General features: G+C 38.1%; 1 protein-coding gene across 3 annotated transcripts in view; it reads left to right on the top strand.

The window, feature by feature from the left end:
• Positions 1-20983, top strand: part of LOC135710870 (leucine-rich repeat flightless-interacting protein 2) — a 177849-nt gene that overhangs the window by 22546 nt on the left and 134320 nt on the right. Inside the window, exons 2-3 of one of the 3 annotated variants that reach the window (XM_065233576.1) lie at positions 3902-4204; positions 19210-19897. In XM_065233576.1, the coding sequence (XP_065089648.1) occupies positions 19811-19897 (87 nt within the window). In that variant the 5' untranslated portion in view covers positions 3902-4204; positions 19210-19810. Of the gene's footprint in view, positions 1-3762; positions 4205-19209; positions 19898-20983 lie in introns of all 3 variants that reach the window. The other 2 variants (XM_065233574.1, XM_065233575.1) reach the window with 2 other exon arrangements.

Genomic DNA, 20983 nt, shown 5'->3' with positions numbered 1-20983 from the left:
TTAATTCTTTAGAAAATTGTATAGATGTTCAGAGATATTTGCAGATATTCATTGAATCATGAAAATCTGCAGAGAAAATTACAGAACTTTCGAGAAGTTTGTAGATTATTAGAAATGTTGTGAACATCAGAGATAATTGTTGATCTTCAAGGATCTTAAATATTCAGGGATTCAGGAACTTTGTAGGTAAATTTGCTGAACTTCTGAAGAACACACAGAACTCCAAAGAAATCTGTAGAACTACCGAGACATTTGCAGATTGTCAGGAAAGATTGTTGATTTTTAAGGAAATTTTACCGGAGAACAGAAACAAAAATTCAGGGACGTCAGAAGGTTTGAAGACCTTGCAGAATTGAGTTGTTAACAGAAATTTTCAGAACTCAAGGAATCATGTATATCTAGTGAGAACTTTTCCCACTAGCTTGTCTAAAGTTGGTATCGACATCCTGACGAAGTTTTGAAAACCATTTTCATCTTCATATCGCAGCTCTTGATGGACAAGATCAGCCGAATCCCTGCCGGTGTTCCTCCTGAGCAACCATTTCCTGCTCCACAAAGTTCACCTTCTCTTTCTCATTTTATTTAAAATAATAAAAGCAAATACGTCTGCCGAAACTAGAGCAATTTTCCGGTAATTCATGATGGAAGTATTTACTTTTGATTCCTGATACAGTTTTGTTTTGAAATCTAAATTGACAGTTCTTTCGACATGTGCAAGCAGTGTGAACACCAGCAAACAGGGGGGTTCGATAAAATAATAATGTGTATAATTTGTATGCACCTGGATTTTTTTTCATCTGACCTTGAAAAACCTCGAAAACTCAGGGAATTTGATTCCTTGGATTGACACCCTGTATTAGTATCGTCCCAATGACGCGTTCATCTAGACAAAATTGATAAATAGCAGATTTTTAGCGATGGGCCCAATCTTAGATCCAAAGGCCAACATTAGAGCCATTCCCCCTATCTAATATTTCTCTTAGAATCTGGAATATGTATTTCTTCAAGCTCGGAATTCTTAACTTTTCCTTAGTACGGGATACATCAAATTAAATCTGAGGTCTTCAAAAATAGCAATGTCCTAGAATTTTTCGGTTTGGAAAATTTCTCGACTTCCCTGGGCATAGTGTATGATTGTACTTGCCATTCAATTATACCAAAAATGGTACAGGCATCGTAAGCTGTGGAAGTGCATCTAGAACACTGAATTGAGAGAACGCAGTGAGCTAATATGCGGTAAGCAATAAGGCCATTACTAATATTAAAAAAATGTCCTATCACTACAAACCATATATAGAGAGATTTCTGAGCCTGTTACAGTTTTGCATTAGTAGGGGAAATGTATGTAATGTCGGCCTAAGTGTCCCTAATTTGGGCCCATACATAAATTCAGCAATCGACTAAATTTTCAATAGCAACCACAAATATCCATTTATACCGTCCCAATGACGCGTTCATCTAGATACAATTGATAAATAGCAGATTTTTAGTGATGAGCCCAATTTTAGATCCATAGGCCAACATTAGAGTCATTTCCCCTATAATGCTCTTATTACTATAGTATTCATTTTTGCTCCGTAGAAACCGTAGAAAGGCGAGGGAGGAAGCTTACTTTCTAACTAATCCATATGTCAAAGACTCACACACTTTTTCTTTTGATAGTATCAAACAGTACGCAGTTAAATTCACCCCTCCACACGGTACTCTGAAACGACGACGCGTTTGAAATCATCGTCAAGACCATCGATCGCCAACGAGTGAACAAACCAAACCGAGTGGCAGCGCACATACGCATTCTTCGCTTCGATCAACCTCTCTTCACCATTGAAGTCTATTCTGCGAGTCGTGTCAGTCTCTGTTACTAGTGAGGTGACAAAAGTCCCGTCGTGTGAGGTGACTCTCCATTTGATGTTGACGGAGATTCGCCTCACACGACGTGACTTTTGTCACCTCACTAATGACAGAGAGTCACGCGACTCGCAGAATAGGAGGGACTGGTATCACTCACTGATGCAGAGGACTATAATAATGTCGCGACATGGGACCAGGAGAGATTGCCACTTGCATAAAACAACCAGATATCTATGGGTACACACTCAACCTCTTTCTCGAGTCACAAGCTTACAGTCACTCGACTCGGTATTTTCGGATTTTTTTTAAATTTTGCTGTATGTAGCTCCTCGATACACAATGTATATAGGAACCAACAAAGTGATGACGCTCTTCGTGAATGATTTGTGTATTCTCATTTGTACTACCGTTTGCGGTTTACACATGATTGATTCGTGTTTTTCGAAGACGTTGCCTGGTTTGAAAATTACATGAGCATCTTCTTTGAAATCCAGGTGTTCGGAAATAAAGATGAGCAGTAAGGGAAGCGCCCCGTAACGTGGGTAGATCACCTTTTCGTTTTACGTTACGGGAATTAACATCGATTCCTAGTCCTGAATACTTCAAACTAGCGGAACAGGATTTTTCAGTAATCAAAGAAACACATCATAGTCCTTGTTTTTTGTTATGCCTTGTTAAGTCCTTAGGATGATCATGAAACATGGAAAAACTGAGTTAGTTAGTATTCATTTATGTGATTTCTAATCTTCTATTCGTTGTTCCCTAGTTTGAAATGGTTAAGAGTAGGATTAAGGAAAGAATGACAACTGTATCAAAACCGAATACTTCATAATTTCTCAATAGTGATGAAGTAACATGACATATTCTAGACAAAGGACACGGAACATACTACAATAGATCAAATTACTGGTCACAGTGGTTTTATGTCCCGAACAGAGGAAAACAAAAGGGAAGCGCCATTCCATGGTGAATAGATGTTTTTAGACACTGGCGATGCGCAGAGCCATATCCTAAACATCAACATAATTATTTATTGTTCCGCAAATTTTTAATGAAAGTATGTATACCTATTCAATTAACTTCAGAATGAACGGTTTGTAAGAAATGTAAAAACAGAATGTTTGCTTTGCGAATGACGCCTTCGGCACTACTTTACCTATTATCGTCAGAGGGTAAATGAAGTCTTGAGCGCTGATTTTTTGCATAGCATTCCAGAGCCCAAAATGTTTCGATTGGTCAAGCTACCGAGTCTGACCTCTAATCCAAAGTTGACGGTCAGTTGTTCAGATTCTTGATGTGTCGTAAGTTATCAACGAAATTTTTTCATGACAAAAGTAATATTGAAATAAAATTGATGAAGTGGTCCTAGATTCCTAGAATATCTCAACATTGTTCGAGTTCAAAGACACGCCACCCTACAGTACAGTGGGATGTACGGTGTTCCCAATAAACAAACTGTCGTCGACCGTCCTATACACAATCGAAGCACCGAGCACTGGTGACGATAGTGCTTGCCAAACCATCGCCTTCTCTGATCGGTCAACTGCGGCCAACACACTTCCGTAAACTTCCTGCTGTTTAGTTTTCTAACCGATGGTTCGCTGCCTGACGTAGCTCCTAACCAAAAAAAAACCGTGAGCGTATGTTCCTCCTACTTACCTGGTCTCTGAGACTCCAAGGGGCTAATAAAACACCCGTTCGATCTCCGAAACGGGTTATCTGACTTTGCTCACATGCTGCTGCTGCTGTTGCCGCCGCCGACGCCGCCGCGCGTCGGTCGGTGTTGTGTGTGGTGTGAGATTATAGACGCAATTCAAATTAATTTCGCTTTTCTTACCTGTTTCTTTTCTCTCTTTCTCTTTCATTCCTTCGGACTTACGTGTGTGTGTGTGGATTTCAATCTTTCGCCAGGTACTTAAAACCGAAAAACACCTCTTCTACCTTGGCCCGACTTAGCCACAAGCACACACTTACCTACGCTACATCCCATGCCATCTATTGCTCGAGTGGGCTTTCATTCAAGAAAATCTGTTTTCATCCGTTCATTCAGAGCTGGCTCCACGTTACGGGTGTGTATTTACAACAACGCCGCGAACAGGTGACTTGACTACTAAAACAGCAAAAAATTAAAGAACCGAGGCACAACAAACAACAAACGGAACAGGGCGCGTGAGCCGGTTCACCACATCAAACTGCAATAGACGACGAGACGCGACGACACCACACGGTGGTGGTGTGCCAGTTTCGGTGACAGGTGACACAACGGCGACAGGCTGCAACGTTAGGAACGATCGACCTAGAGAGAGCACTTTGGATGGGACAACGCAAGGATTTCCGGAGACATAAGAAAAATGTATGTAAATGCAAACTGTTTTACGAGACTGTCGATAACCACTAGCACCGCCTAAAGAATAAATAATGCTTTTTCTGTTTGAATCTGGAGTGTGATGGTATAAACCATTTTGGTTTTATACTACGATCAGAAAATTGCTCATATTACGTAATATCTTGATATCAAATGTCATATATTTGCAGAAAAAAATAGTCGTAATGCTCATTGCAAGACAGCATATATTACGTAGTATCAGCCATGGTCTGAACATGGTTATTATATTGTGTAGGTTGCGTGTCCTAGACGATTTATTGTGATTATAAACTAGTAAGTCAAACACGGTGTGATTATTGAATACAGTCGTTTAGCGTGATGTGCATTTAACATACAATCAAAGCTCGAAATGATTCAATTATTGCTTTATAAAAAATCATTATAAATAATGAAATGCAAAGTATAAATTGTGAATATGATCCGGACCTTGGATGGCCACAAACTGGCCGCTCGGAAGATCTGAAACATCCGTAGAAATAGTCTCTTCTGGAGATCATATTCCAAGCAGAGGGGAAATAATATCCTTCGACGATCCTTTTCTGCCACAAGATACACACCCCAAGTAGCAATTTGGGATTTATGAGGGTTCTGCAGACTATGATTTAGACTTGTAGCATGCTTTAAAACCGTGATAAAACTTGCAATGTTACTTGGGACGTCTCTGCTTAAATTAAAAATTAATAATTGTGTACTGGATTTGGTCTTTAACATGAGCATTAATGACCGTATAATTCGTAGTTGCTACTGCATGATTGACCTGATTCAGCCAAATTTTCACAATAAACCAAATGAATGGGACTGGATTAACATGCTATTCTTAGTGTGCACATTCTGGTGAATCAGTATTTTCAAGATAAATAGCTGTGATCACGTCCTTACGATCATCGGGGAAGGGAACCCAGACAACTATAACACGATGTTACACGACATAAAACATTTCAAGTAAGATATTGTAGGTTGTTAGCCTAGTCGAGTACATTATGAAATCACATTTGAAGTTGTTCTAACACCCCAACAATTTAAAGTTATTGTTAATAAACCGATATTGGGTAAGTGACCGTATATTATCATGAGTAACTCAATAATTTGTCTTTGGATTTTTTATTTTGAAACGGTTTTTATAGTAAAATATCAGAGATTTCGCAATATACTCATCGTATATAGTATACAGCAATATACGCCATCAGGTTGACCAAAACATTATCCCTTTCTTCCTCGCCATAATACCACTTATTCTTTATGCAATCCTGAGGTTTTTTCTCAAAATTTGTGCCAAGTCGGTTAACATTTACCCATTTAAATCGCCTCATCTATCATATAAAATGACCACTTTAAGTCTGTTATTTGAAACTTAGCATCTTCAACTATGCATTTAAATCTATTTTTTCAGAGTTGAAGTTGAAATGTATGTATGTATGTAAAGGATACCACTCATTGTTGCAGGGCACAGCCATTAGACAGTGGACTGTCCACCTCGTATGACTTGATCAAGTGGTTGTATTCAATTTACTATTGTACAGAGGCGTCGCGTACCTCATTTGTTTACCTGCGTACCAAACTTTGTTCGTTATAGTTTACCACCACATAGGGGAAATGGCTCTAATGTTGGCCAAGATTGGACCCATCGTTAAAAATCTGCTATTTATAAAGTTTATCTAGGTGAACGCGTCATTGGAACGGTACCAATGGCTATTTTTGGTCGCTATTGAAAATTTAGTCGATTGCTGAATTTATGTATGGGCCCAAATCAGGGGCATTTAGGCCGACATTACATCCATTTCCTCTATTAGTTTTTTTTTCAATGATCCATGGGAGGGACATATTCTCATTTACTATATTAATCACTGCCTAACGTAACATTTTAAGGGCCTGCATGGACATTTTCCTATCATCTTGTGTAAACAAAACTTGTATGGTCCTTTTCGCGCTAACCGAAGTAGGAGGAATTGCGAAACTTAACTAATTCTTGTTTTTATCACAAGGCTAACTCATTCGACTGAAGTTTAATAAAGAATATCAGTTAAACACTTCTGAAAACATTTTTTGGTACAAAACAGTGCCAAAATCTAGAGAAAATTCATGAAGTCCCCTGGGTAGCAAACTTGATTATTGAATTATTAATCAACTCTATATTCATCAGAACAACACTATCAACATGAACCAGGGGAAGCTCATAAGTTTTGACAGGCGCACCGGCGTAACCATCGGTAATTGAGAGATTTATAACTGACAAGAGAGTGAGAGCGATCTTTTGCGCTCTCTTTCTCCATTACTCTCTTTGCCTGCAATCAGATATCCAAGTACACAGCGAGAAATGCACGCTTTAAGGTGTATTAAGATCTGAGCGTACATTAGCGGAATGAGAGAGAAAACTAGTACTTTTCTCCCTCTTGTACTTTACCAAAATCTTGCTCTGCGCGTGAAATATCGGTCAGATCAGAATACACCTGTAGGCACCCATACATCACTAATCAAGCTGAACATTGCATTTGGTCCGAAGTAACATTGAGAGATTCTCTTCGTCGACTTTCTTTGTATATCCCTTCGGCGATGTAAGGACATTCCCAGGTATTTTTAGCATACAAATCGATAAAAGAAGCTTTTATCTAGCGTCACAACAAGACACGGTTATGTGCTCAAGTTATTAACGAAAGAGAAAGTCTACAAAGAGATTCGATCAATGTTACATAGGACCTAATGCAAAGTTCAGCTTGTAATGTTCTTCTAATTTAAACAAACACATTCATACCGGTCTGCATGTATGATACACGTCCAAAGCGCATCAGACAGCTGTTTCCGTGTTGCTCCCGTTTGACGCGTGACTGCTGAAACTTTCAATTACACCTACACGCAGGCAAAAGTACGTAAGAATTTTATAAGAAACACTTATGAATTTTAGCCACAAGAAATCAGCATGAATTTCATTGATTTGCCTTATGACAAATAATGTTGACAGAAAATAATAAAGTGGAGCAGACTGGAACCGAATGATGGACGCTGAGAGTACGAGGCCCGTGTGTTTGACCACTCGTCTTTCGACGCTTGGGAAAATGAAATGGTTAAAGACGTACAACAGCTACCTCATGTTACCCGAAAATCATTAATAAGTCACGTTTATGAAATTCATATATGTTGTTCATAAGTTGAACCTTATGAAATTCTTAAGTTTATTTGCCTCAGTGTAGTGGTGTAAACCGCCATGTATTGTGGAAAATTTGTGGTATGTTTCATGAGGTCATGGAAGGTTTGCTTGGTTTACATCAGGCATTTGACCATTCACAAACTTGCCACCCGCCACCCAAAAAAGCTCGCTTTTATGTGCACTATTTAACGAGTTATATCATGGATATCCATTAGGTATTAGGTAGACCACCCGAACTGAATTTAGTTCTTTTTGAAGCAAACCAAGGTCGAAGATTTAATTGAGCTACATTATAAAAAATAGTGTATTCATGGTCATTTGTGGTCTGGAGTAAAGAAGTACAGCTATAATGTGACCATAAAATCTATGAAAATCTAAACGCATTTTTAACATTATTTAAACCTGTATCGTGCACAGGTTGCAGATGTGGACGCGATGCCTCTGCTATTGTATCAAGGGCCAAAAACGGAGGGTGGACCCGTAAACAGAGACACTTACGCGTGATCCACGGGAGCAAGAAGAATCTCCATACAAATGTTCCAACCCGATACAGAACAAGCCATCATACGAGAGGATATCCCAATGAGTGGGGAGAAGAGCCCATCTTCAATTCACGAAATGTTAACAACAGGGAGTTGTCAATTCTAATCTCCCATCCATATCGCTTCAGATGGTCCCATCCCTACCCAATGAATTTATATGTTTATATGAAAATATGTAGAATATAAGAATATAATAGGGTAAATTACGGCTTCGGTAATACCTTATTCTATTATCGTCAAGGGGGTAAACAACATCCTTGAGATTCAATTTTGGCATGTGGATACATTGTGCTTCAGAGCATCTATTTACCAAATTTGAGTGCTCTAGGACTTTGTTTGCCCCCTGACGATAATAGGTTAAGGTATTGCCGAAGTCGACATTTCCCCTGCTGCCCATGATTTTCTGTTCTGTAAGCAGAAACGCTTGGTATGTAATGAACAATAGAAATACGCGATAATTCTTATAGTTTCTGCGGCTGATGTTTAATTGTAAACTACGAATGATACTGCCAACGGTGACTACGATGACGACAACAGCGAATTTGGAACTGAGCATTTGTCTAGGATATAACACCTTTGCCCGGCACCTCCGCTGGATCTGTAACTCTGTAACTGGATGGTAACTCTTAAGAGTTGATGAGTATTTGAATGCCCATGGCGAATTCCAAACTGCTCATCTGCAAAAATTGAGTTCGTATTGATGTGAAGCATCATTCTATTTAAAATTATCTTTTCAAAAAGTTTACTTATTGAAGAAAGCAAACTTATTGGACGGTAGCTAGAAGCTTCAGCTGGATTTTTATCCGGCTTCAAAATTGGAACAACTTTTGCATTTTTCCATTTATCTGGAAAGTATGCCAAATGGAAACATCTGTTAAATAATTTTACCAAGAAAGACAAGGTACTCTCTGGGAGTTTTTTTGATGATGATATAGACAATTCCATCATCACCTGGAGCTTTCATATTTTGAAAATGTTTAGTTTAAGACCTTACTTCGTCCAAATCAGTCCCCCAGGAATCATCAAAAATATTTTCCCGAGAGAAGATATTCAGATAATCCCGAGCAACCTGATTCTCAATAGGACTAGTAAGACCCAAACTGAAATTATGGGAACTCTCGAATTGCTTAGCAAGTTTCTGAGCTTTTTCCAAATTTGTGATCAAAATTTTACCACCTTCTTTAAGCGCTGGAATAGGCTTTTGAGGTTTTTTCAAAAAATTTGTGAGTTTCCAAAAGGGTTTGGTCTAATTTAGAAACATTTTTTTAAAAAGTTTTGTTCCTCAGGGTAGAGAATCGTTTTTTAATTTGTTTTTGCAAATCCCGCCAGATAACTTTCATGGCAGGATCGCGTGTTCTTTGATATTGTCTCCTACGGACATTTTAAAGACGGATCAAGAGCTGAAGATCGTCGTCTATTATAATTGAATCGAATTTAACCTCGTATTTTGGTACTGAGGCAGCTCTTGTTTCAACTATAGAAGTAGTCAGGGATTCAAGAGCATAATTAATTTCATCTTTGGTTTGCAAAGGAATGTTTGGATCGAAGTTATATTCCATAAATGTTCGGTATTGCTTCCAATCAGCTCTATGGTAATTGAAAGTCCGCTGGATCTTCATGTCCGCTATCTGTCACTGTCTGCAAATATATCGAATAGCAATTAGCGGCTGTTCATATTTAAACTAAATACACACTAAGAAAAATCCAAGCAAGCGCACATAAACTTCGTCTCATCATCCGGGAGAAGGGAAACTTTTTGGGAACGATTCAGTTTCCACCTGTTCCAAGTTATGTAGATACACTTCCTGATTAACTGCTTCCAATGGATGATAATCGCCCCTATCTAGGATGCCACGCAACTTGTTGATCCAACGCTGGAGTAGAAGTTCGGTGCAGTGATGACACAACAAAATTATCGAAAGATAAACAAATTTTATAACTAAACGGAATAGGATCAAGCAAAATGGCCTCAGATAAAAGCAATTCAGTCTGCAATATATCTTCATTAACGATTTTCGTTTGTTAAATTTTTAATACCACCGCTATAATATTATTATTCCATTTGTTTTTTTACTATCTTCGTTTTTAGATGTTTTTCCTAGAAAATAACTTTAATCTAATAAGTTCATCAATGTGCAGCAATAGAGATTACGAAAATTATCAAACTATCTCGGCTGAACGTAATGATTAATATAAAAATTTACTATACTTTGTTTCCTAAATAAAAAATAATTAATAAAATCAACGATTTCCGAAGGCGGACTTATTTTTTTCCATCTTCCCAAGCACATTCCACATTAGATTTGATCTGTCACCTAAAAATAGACCACAAAATGAGAACTGTTTTGATAATTTTAGTAATTATTTCACTTTAATGATGAGAAAATGTATAAGGATTTTTTGCAGAATCTTTTTTGAACATTGAATTTGGCAAGATTGGATGATATTTATGTATCCCTTTTAATCTTGATTGATGCTTTTTTTTGGTGCGCTTAGCAAGCGTCAAAGTCAAATGGCACAAGTATTGATGCCAAATGGCTTTTGTTGTAGATTTAATAATGACTTCAAATGGTTCTCAATGCTTTCGTCGTATAACCTTTTTGCAGCAAATCAATCTTCAACCTCGAAAATATGCCCTTCAAAACCTTCTTCGGAGTGGGCCAACTAGACAGATTCTAGTCTTAATGAAGTTTTGGTGGATGTAATAAAGGCAAAGCTGTCTCGACCACGGTTTTATGAATGTTGTTTTATAGTAGCCTTGTTGTACTACATAAAACGTAAAATCTAGACTGACATTTTAAAAGGGCGGAATTCCAAAATAACCATATCGAGAAAATCGCTTCCAAATTTTGATGACCTAATAATTAATCCTATTTCACGACTTTCCATTTTCTGGATGATTTTATTAGCTTTACATATAGTTAATAGTGTAATCTATCATCGTGCATCACTAAAAACTCAAAAAAAGTTTCTTTGTCGTGAAATTGAGAAGAAAACATCATACGCCCTGATAATTTCTTACATGTTGTTGCCCCCCGGATCTTCCACCCTTGAGCTTCCAACACTGGTGATGCGCCGTGGAAATACACCCACGGGATTTTTGTTTGTTGTTTTGTCTTGATTCTTCGTTTGCAAATTTTGTGAGAGTGGAATTACGCCCGGAGATTTTTTGGTTTTATTTTTGTTCGTTTTTTACACGTCAAATATCAATCGGTTGCATTTCAAATGAATCGGGCGTGACTAGATACTGTAGAATCAGTAATTCGTAGTTCTAGTGCAAAGCGTAACAACCAGATGCATCATACACAGCAAAAAATAAATTTTAGTTTAAAACCAAGAGGATGCACTTCAATCATGTAGAAAATCTCATGTAATTTTTATGGCCACAAAAGTAAATAAATGCAGTAAAAGCAGTGTAATGTCCGTTCATGCACTGTATTATTGATAATTTTGTCCTTTTGGCAAGAAGTATCACACCATATTTTCGACACGATTGAAGTTCAACCACTTATCAAAATTAATTTTTTGCTGTGTTCGCCATGTAATAGGAAACGTTTTTGATGATATTTTCTTCTACTTTTTCGTGTTTATCGAGTAGTTTGTGAACTGTTCTATCTATATGTGGCAAAATATGGTTTGTTTACATTTTGGCTCTTCCGCCCCTTCCAAATGTTAGTCTAGAAATGTTACTTGGGTTGGGTAATCATATTTCAGAGTTGAAGTTTTAATGTGTGAAAACCCACAATTTTCAAAGTTTTATCGTCAGGTGGTGTTGCAAATGTTCACTAAACTTAAATCACTAATAGGAAATTATATGCTCAACAAATTTGTCCAAGACCGGATGACGAGCCGAATTGATCCTGAAAAGTTATTAGCATTTTATTGAAACAATGACTATCACAAAATTTCCGAGGTTTCCAAAAACATTGTAGTCCTTACATCCCGGTTTTTTTTTAATTTCGTTATGTTGAAAGTTTTCCAAGCCTAAGATGTTGTCTGACAGAACTCAACGGACTGTTTTTAATGATTCTGTTTCCAGTCCCGTGGGGAACAACCTTGGAGTGCCCCAGGGAAGTGTATTAGGGCCCCTTTTATTTATTATGTATATTAATGACTTGCGACGTGTTTTACGGTTTTGCGACATTAACCTTTTTGCAGATGATACTGTGTTATTCATTGCAGCTAAGGATTTAGAAGTTGCCGTCTCACACTTGAATGAAGATTTGCAGTATCTAAGTAGATGGTTGAAGTGTAAGCAGTTAAAATTGAATACAAGTAAAACTAAATTTATGGTAATTTCGCGGAATCGATTAAATGAGAACGTCTCTGTTGTAATTGATGATGAGACTATTGATCGCGTTCAGGAGATTAAATATCTTGGCGTGATTATTGATGACAAACTTAAGTTCAACTCTCACATTGGCAATGTCATCAAGAAAATTGCCAAGAAGTATGGAATTCTATGTCGATTGAAAAACGATTTAACTATTGCCAGTAAAATACAGCTATACAAATCAATCATCTCTCCTCATCTAGACTTTTGCCCATCCATTTTATTTCTGTCTAATGCAACACAAATATCGAGATTACAGCGCTTGCAGAATAAAATAATGCGTTTGATTTTGAGATGTAATAGATTCACTTCTTCAACTTTGATGCTAGACGCCTTACAATGGTTGTCGGTGAAGCAAAGAATTGTATATTTGACTATGGTGTTCATTTTTAAAGTAGTTAACGGTTTGCTGCCTCGATATTTGTGTGATCGAATTGAAAGAGGAAGTGACTTTCATAGATATAATACTAGAAACGCGGATGAAATAAGAACACCACATTTCTTGACTTGTGCTTCACAGAATTCATTATTTTTTAAAGGAATAAATGTTTTCAATTCGATGCCTAGACACATTAAACGTTCAACAACATTAGCAGAATTTAAGAGACATTGCATTTCACACGTTAAAACTGTCTTTTGAACGGTTATCCAGTGATTTTTTTTTTTATGAATTGACAAATTATGTATCTTGACGAAGTTATTTTTAACGGATTACTTTGTATGGATAGCTGTTATAACGACTTTTTAATAATTATTGTAGCACTGCAAAAACTATTTTGTTCGCCACGATGGTGATGATGGATTTTTGATATATGATTTAATAGTAGTAGTAAAAAAATAGTAGTCTACAAAGGTTTGAGCCTCGCGCGCGTATTACGGATATAGAGGACTGAATTTAACATTTGATAAAAAAAAAAAATGCAATTTTGAAGCTTATTTGGAAGATACCTTGAGTTAGTAGTAAGTTTTCTGGCAAATGTTGGGGGTTCGTGAGCATTCCTGACATTGCTGAAAATTATAATAGCATCAGATTGCGGGGTTACTAGTGTAATAGGATGCTTTGTTGATTGTTCATTAACTCTTGATTGCTTGTAATACTTATGAATATTTTAGGTGGACAAAAAGGCGAACTAAGAGGTGGACGCCTGAGCTTTTCAACATTTATATCGCTGTGAAGCAACTGTAAACTCTAGAGGGAATTTATATCTGTAACTGAAACCAGTTCGATTTTGTTTGCCAACCTGGTTAAAATGTCATATTTAATTATCTTAAAGATAAATCGTCCAGCTCAAACCTTTGTAGGGGTAAGAGGTGGGACCATCATCATCATCATCATCAAGATGTCGAAAAATGGTTTTGCTCTCGAGATTTTTCAAATGCCAGAAATAAAAAAAAAAATCTTTGAAGTCCAGTAGCTTTAGTATTTGTCCAAACATCGAGAAATTATTCATTTCTCAAAATCTTGTGTTATTTTTGAATTGTTTTTTTTTCCGGACTTGGAAGCCGGAATCAAAAAAATCCAAACCCTGGTTTTGAAAAAATATATTGTATGTCCTGGATCATAAAATGTTTTCAATGTTTCAGAAGTACTTCAATTTTTAAAGGACTTTTAACTTACATTATACATGTTCAAAATGTCGAAAATTGTTCCTGACAGCACAATTTTCTTAAATTTTTAAGTCCCAGCATTCAAAAATAGACCAATTTAAAATTTCCCTCAGTCTTATTTTTTTCAAGATCGTAATAGTAATTCTTAGACGTATGCAAAAATTGTCTATTTCCGTGATCTTTCCATTGTGGAAAATTTTCCTCGTTCGAAAATAATGTGATTTTTTCTTAGGCTAATTTACGATCTAGAAAAGTTTTCTGGGTCCCAGAGTTATGAATTTTTATGTTTTAGGTGTTACAGGCTTTCCTTTACCTTACTTCAAAATCGACTGTTTTAAAATCGACATAAAAATTCTAAGCCCGAGTGTTCTGACATTTTTCTCTACGCCTCAATTTTTCGTTCTTATCACCAATTCGTGATCGCTGCATCTAAAATCAACTTAGTAAATTGTTTGTATAATAAAAAAAATCAAGGTAGATAACAGTGTGCAGAGTAAGGATATTAGAATTACACTGTGCTCTTGCTTATGCAATTAATACTTTCTTTTTTTTTTTAGAACGAATGTATGGGATCGTTAAACCATTTGTTTTATTAAAACAAAAAGGATGAATGCAATCACAATCAACGAAAGATTGGAACCATATTTTTCAGATCAATAAATGTCACTATTGGCAACTTTTGTATTGTTCAAAGTAATTATTTTCGTTACTTTATTCACTAAAACTCAACAGGCACGAAATTAAACATCATCAGGAAAACGACGGCAAAGAGGCCATTCCGGATGAATGACCTTCCTGGAAGGATTCAATTATGATCTCCAACCAGCACACTTCCCATTGTATCCTCACTGCTTATACGTATCTGTTCTGACAAAAAATATCAACACTAGGCCACCGAGCTTCTTTTATCACAACAATCCAAGGCGTTTTCAAACCCGTTACTAGTTAGAAACGCGTAGCTAGTTTAAAACTAGACGTTCATCTTTTATACATGAAGTAGATCTTCCTTTTCGTCTAAATGGCGCTTTTAAATTATATGATCTGTTCATAAGGACATCGTTCAAGTCCTGGTTGAGCTATTAGATGATGATGATCTTAACTCTAAAATAGTTTAGAAAACTGACAATGGACCTTGAATCATGAGTGTTGATTTTTTATGATTAAGCATGCACCACCATTATGATTAAGCATGCACACCACAATGAGGGTCATTGCTAGAGTCAAGGATTACTACTCTTAGATAGTTTGGACGTATGAAAAAATGTTTTAGTGATAATTTGCTGTTTTATTTGATTTCTTAAAAAAAGCTTTAAGGCGTGGATGCTAAAGCTAAATGTTTTAAATTATAAATTCCATAACGCTTGTAGGTAATGCCTTAAGTTTTATAAGTTTAGAAGTCGTAGAAGTTAAGCTCAGACGTCTTATTAGTCAACTTCAGAATCAAACATTAGTTCACTACAGAAGCCGAACGACCTAAGCCAAGTGAGTTAACAAATCGACTGTTGAGGTCTTATGATCTTTTTGTAGATAAGAGCTTTTTACCTGGATAAAGTCTGGAACGCGCAAAAATGGGTCAACTTCAAATTGGTGTATTTCTGTTAAAAATGCATAAAAACCCTGAAATGCTTAGTTGAAGATGGAGTAGATGGAGGAGATGAGAGTTGATAGTTCCGTTAGAGTACAGCAGTGTGAAAATTGCATATAGATAGTAGATAGTGAGCTAGGACAACTTTTAAGGAAGGTACAAATCGGTTTTTTCATCTCTCTTTACCAAACTCCCCCTTTGGAGAAAATGCTGCATTTTGAAGTTGAGTGTATATACAATGGTTGCTATGATGAGTTTTCACCGTTTGCTCTCCAGTTTTCAAAACGACGTCCAAGCAAGATGAGCAGCGTGTCAAAATTTTGCTCGCGCAGCAAGGCAATCCGACGTTCTCTCACGCCAAGTTGGCAAAATTGCTGGATGTGGCCGAATTGACCGTGACAAACGTTTTAAAAGTGTTCGGGGAGCATCTGTCGACCGCCAGGAAGCCTGGAAGCGGCGGCGGCAATCGTAATCCGAACGTGACAGCGACGACGAAGAAGGTGGCGGTGAAATATAAGCGGAATCTTAACCTCTCCATCCGTGACGTGCAGCGGGCCAAGAAACGAGCCGGGTTGTCGACGTTTAAAAAGGTGAAGGTGGCGAATCGAGATTACAAACAAAACACGTCGGCAAAGCAGCGGCCCCGAAAGCTGTATACAAATCTGCTCACAAAGTTCGACTGTGTCGTCATGGACGACGAAACTTATGTGAAGTCGGATTTCAAGCAGCTTCCGGGACAGGAGTTTTATACCGCATTAGGAAAAGGGAAAGTGGCTGAAATTTCCAAAACCATCAAACTATCAAAGTTCCCGAAAAAATATCTCGTCTGGCAGGCCATATGCACTAGACTGATGCAAAATTTGACTTTTTCGCTCCACAATACTTAAACGATTCCAAATCGGATCCTGACTAACCTCTCAAAATTTGAAGCCCTTTGGTGAGAAACTGAGATGGCACAAACCATTTGAAGTTTGTATGGGAATTACTATGGTAAAACCAAGATTTTTGTTCATGTCTATCTAATAATGCATAATATCGGTCTGCTTCAAAAGCTTTCAACTGTACTTGTAAGAAATTTTCCCAGCTACAACTTTGCCGAAGACCACTTTTTGATTAAATGCAAGGATCGATAAGTTATCAATGGTTCAAAGCGCTGATGTCTAATGATCATGCTCAATCAACTGCTCAGCAGGCAACATTGGTGTTTCTGGGGCGTTGAATAGGACACAAAAATCATGGCTACTATGTCACACTGCAAAATACAGTGTTGCCTACAGAGCAGCTGCTTGATCATATCATAAGTTTACCAATCTCTTAAATAATTAATAACTTTTTCCTGTCTCGTTTTACATAGAAACAATCTTCAACAAAGTTGTAGCTGAGAAAATTTTCTTTAACAATGGTAATCGAACTGTTTCGCAGCTCAATATGGAAAAAGACTGGAAGGCAATGAAAAAAAAGTTGAGATTTCCCATAGTAATTTACATGCAAACTTCAAATGGCTTGTGCGGAGTCTGTTTCTAACCAAATGAGTTGTAACTTTGGGAGGCTAATCAGGGCCCGATTTGAGACCATTTAAGCACTGTGGAGCGAAAAAGTCAAATTTTGCATCAGTCTAATATGCACGTGTGGTCTAAAAAGCGGCATTTTCATTACTACATGAACCATCAATCAAGAGATCTACGTCCAGGAGTGCCTTATTGAAATGGGCCCGGATAAGTCTGCAACCGGAGGGGTGGAAAGTGGGAGTAAAATGCCCAATATACAAATAGGGTGACAAGATAGAATGTGAGAATTTCCGATTCTTAACGCAGCCTAGCTTTTTCTGTCGTCTATCGCCGATAAAAGGTATTATGATCTCATAGATCACTATTTAATATTTTTGAAATCAGTTAACTGGTTCCGGAGATATGACCAGAACATGTTCCGGTGAGTATGGTTTACGAGAGTGGAGGTTATCTAAAACGTGTCAAACCCTTCATGCGACACCTCAAATCAGATGAGAATTCAAGAACAGGTTCATCGATAGTCATTAGACTGATGCAAAATTTGAAATTTTCGTCATACTTAGTGCCCAGGACACACCGGGGAAGTTTCCAGTTCTTGACGAGAAATAAAACCCATCATGCAAAATATCAAATGACATCAGAATTCAAAAAGAAAATCAATGCCATCCAAATCGAATATCTTAGACCACATTGGCTGCATCCGGCTATGTTACGGAAACCCCGAGCAAGTGGCCAGTTCCTGAAATTACATCAGAATTCGAAAACAAGATCCTGGTCGAAATGCAGAATATCGAGTGTCCCGGACTACATTGGCCACATCCACTCCTGACGGAGTGATCAGTTTATACTAGAGCCAAAAAACATCGTGTGATTTATTGCGTCCCTACTGGCCCTCAACTTAGTGTTCTTTGAGTACTTCCACAGTGGTTAATTGAGAACTTTCTAAGCCAGTACCATTTTTGCATTAGTATAATTGTATGGCAAGCACAATCATATTATTTTCCAACCCGAAAACATCCTAGACCGGACCTGAAATCGAACCTAGTCGCCTCCAGCATGGCCTTGCTTTATAGATGCGCCTTTACCGACTGAGCTAAGGGAGGTCCCAAAAAAACTACACGAGAACTCTAAAACCAGCTCATTGCTTGTTAAATTAAGAACACAAGACCACATTGGTCAACACCTGGAGATGTTTCGGATATCCCCTGATCTTACCATTGGTGGATACATTTTGTTTTTTTTTTTAATCCTGCGTATCTCAAAATCGATATTTTCCGGTGTCATGTTATGACAATTCCAGGCAAAAAAGTAACATGTGATACACCTTGAGGCAAACTTCGATATGCCTCACACGGGATATCCCCGCAATAATCAGTTGCATAACAACAAGTCTCAAATTTGCGTTCAAAACATGCAACGAAACTTCAACTCTCCCTCGTTTCTCTCATTAATCGATGATAAAAAAAATCCCATCTCGAATTCCTTCCCATTTATGGTTTCGTGGAAATCATTGGCCGCACACGAACAACTTCTGCATCATACGGTCCGGTTGCAGTTTTTGCTCTTAGTTTCGACTTGAACGACTTGGTACTATTGGATCTACTACCTACCTTCTGTTGTAAGCACGCTCACTGCACTACAGCTAGTGCCGTGACATGTGATTTGCATACCGTATTCGCACTTTCGTCGTCGCCGTCGTCGTCACGGCGGCTGCCAACTTGTTGTGATCAAATGATTGTGGAGAAATAAGTACTGAGTAAGTCTGTTTTGGCGACGGCTTGAAAGAAGACGATGTCTCTTTTACGACACCAGCCAGCGAGCTAGGATTGTCCAAGCTTTCAAGCAAACGGATGATGTTTAGACCCTTAGCGTAATTGCTAGATCCACTAAACATGTTTGTCTGTATGGGAAAATAAAATCGTCACTCTTGACCATCCCTCGAAACTATATATTTAATTTCGTGTTGCTGATGACTAATCCCGCACGGTTGGGGTGAACACAGTCGGTCGGGTTCCATCGATTGCATCTACTTAACGTAGTGTGCGGCAGGGGCCAGCCCCTTCCATCAAGAGTCGCGTTTTCTGCGGCTGTGCATTAACCAAAACTGTTGAATGTTTAATGTGTGTATTTTCTTTCTTCTCTGATTTTTTCCATATATGTCCTGGATCTTACTCGCTGTGGCACCAAAACAACACTACCATCAACAACAACAACAATAACAATCACGACCACTCCGACACATCACGACCATCAGCACGGTGTACTACACAGAAAAGGTACCTCACCAAGGTACATACAGCCGTCCGTCGACTGGTCCAGGGAGCTCACCCAATCATCAAAATTAGTTAGCCAATCAAATTACACTACGTGAACGATCGCAATGAGCATTCTGTATCCGGTCTAGAGGATCTTTGCGTACAACAGCACAACCCAACCGAGCTACAGTGTACAGCTACACTGCAAGCTCAATGTTTGAACATCTTCTGTGATTTATCCGTGCGATATTGCATTTCATTTGTATTTAAAATTCGAATGTTGATCCGTTGTTGCATTTTAGTTTATCTGTAAGTGTTTGTGATAAATATTAAGATCTGTGAGTGCATTTTTTGCATCGAAGCCTATAGTAAAGGAGAGGAAAAGTGTTCAAAAGGAAGTCTTTGATTGTTGTGTGTCGCTTAGTAAAGAGGAAGCTCTTAAGGTCAGTGTAGTGAACAGAGAGAGAAAAAAAGAAGAGCTTCGATCAACACTGACCGACTGACCGCGAAGATTTGCGCGTATAGTGCTGCACCACAAATACTAACGGGTGCACATCGGTGTAGTGGTTGCGTGACAAGTTGACGACCGGAAGCTACAAGATGGACAGTCCCGGCGCTGTTGGAAGGCGTCGTGGAAACTCGCGAATCAATGCCGAAGACCAAGCACTCGACCAGATCGCCAAGGAGGTAAGTACTTTCGATTTTTCCTACTGCCTATCTACCGACCTGCGTCTACCAATCTACAATCTGCCGGTAAAACGTAAATGCACCTTAATGGGTTTGAATTGATGGAAACGCGTGGGTTTTTTTTTTTTATTATTTTATTGAAGCAAACTTCCGATTAGATATTTGAAGTTGTTTATACACTGTAGCTGAAGCGAGGTTTTTACGCTTTGAGAAGGTGATATAGACAACTCTTTCGACAGGTAGTGTGGGTATAGTTATTGTTTCATGCAACACGCGCTCAGATCAAGGCCCACCAAAGAGTAGTTTATTTTTGGTTGATTTTTTCTTTGGTTCGTTTTTTCTCTGATTGATTGAAACGGTTCCGTGCAATCACACCATTTTCAGGCAGTCTTTTTGCGCCTCACCGTACGCTATTATTGATTAAATACCTTACGTGTGTACAATAAATTGTTTGGAAAGCAGTTACACTTTCAAGTAGACGATTCGATACTAATCCAATAAATATTGGAACAATTTTGACTTTGAAGAGCCAAGTTCTTAAAGGAAGAGTACCGTCAAACGGGGTGGATTTTCGGTTTTGTTTTTTTCCTTGATTTGTTTTCCGACCAATGCACAGTGGTACAGAATGCAGATTTAGCTGGAATGATATGTTTTGAGCCTGAAATTGAAACTTTAGACTAAAAGTCTCTTCTACAAAGTTGTTCCTTATAGTTAGGCCCTCATTTTCATGACAATGAATTCTAGGGGGGTTCCTATTATCAATTAAATCAAACATCTAACTTTTTTGTTTGAATAAATTAAGGTATACATTCTTCGGCAAAGTTATAGCTGAGCTAATTTCAATTTCTTTTTTTTTTTTTCCTTTGGTTTGTTTTTTCCGTCGATCTTGTTTTCCGTGCTGAGCACCAATGCTACCGACGTGCCAGGAAGGCAGCTCCCACACCTGGACCCTACCTATCGACCCATCAACTCATGAACCGGGGACCAACGGCTTTACTTCCCATCCGAAGGAAGGCGTGATCAGAGATGTTATGCCTCAGAACATCCCGGCGGCGCCGACTGGGATTGAACCCAGGCCTGCTGGGG

Source organism: Ochlerotatus camptorhynchus, unplaced genomic scaffold (assembly GCF_037179485.1).
Source record: "Ochlerotatus camptorhynchus isolate MF236.1 unplaced genomic scaffold, CSIRO-AGI_Acam_v1.1 ptg000404l, whole genome shotgun sequence".
Lineage (NCBI taxonomy): Eukaryota > Metazoa > Arthropoda > Insecta > Diptera > Culicidae > Ochlerotatus > Ochlerotatus camptorhynchus.
The sequence above is the reverse complement of the archived record's forward strand: the minus strand, read 5'-3'. Positions and strand labels throughout refer to the sequence as shown.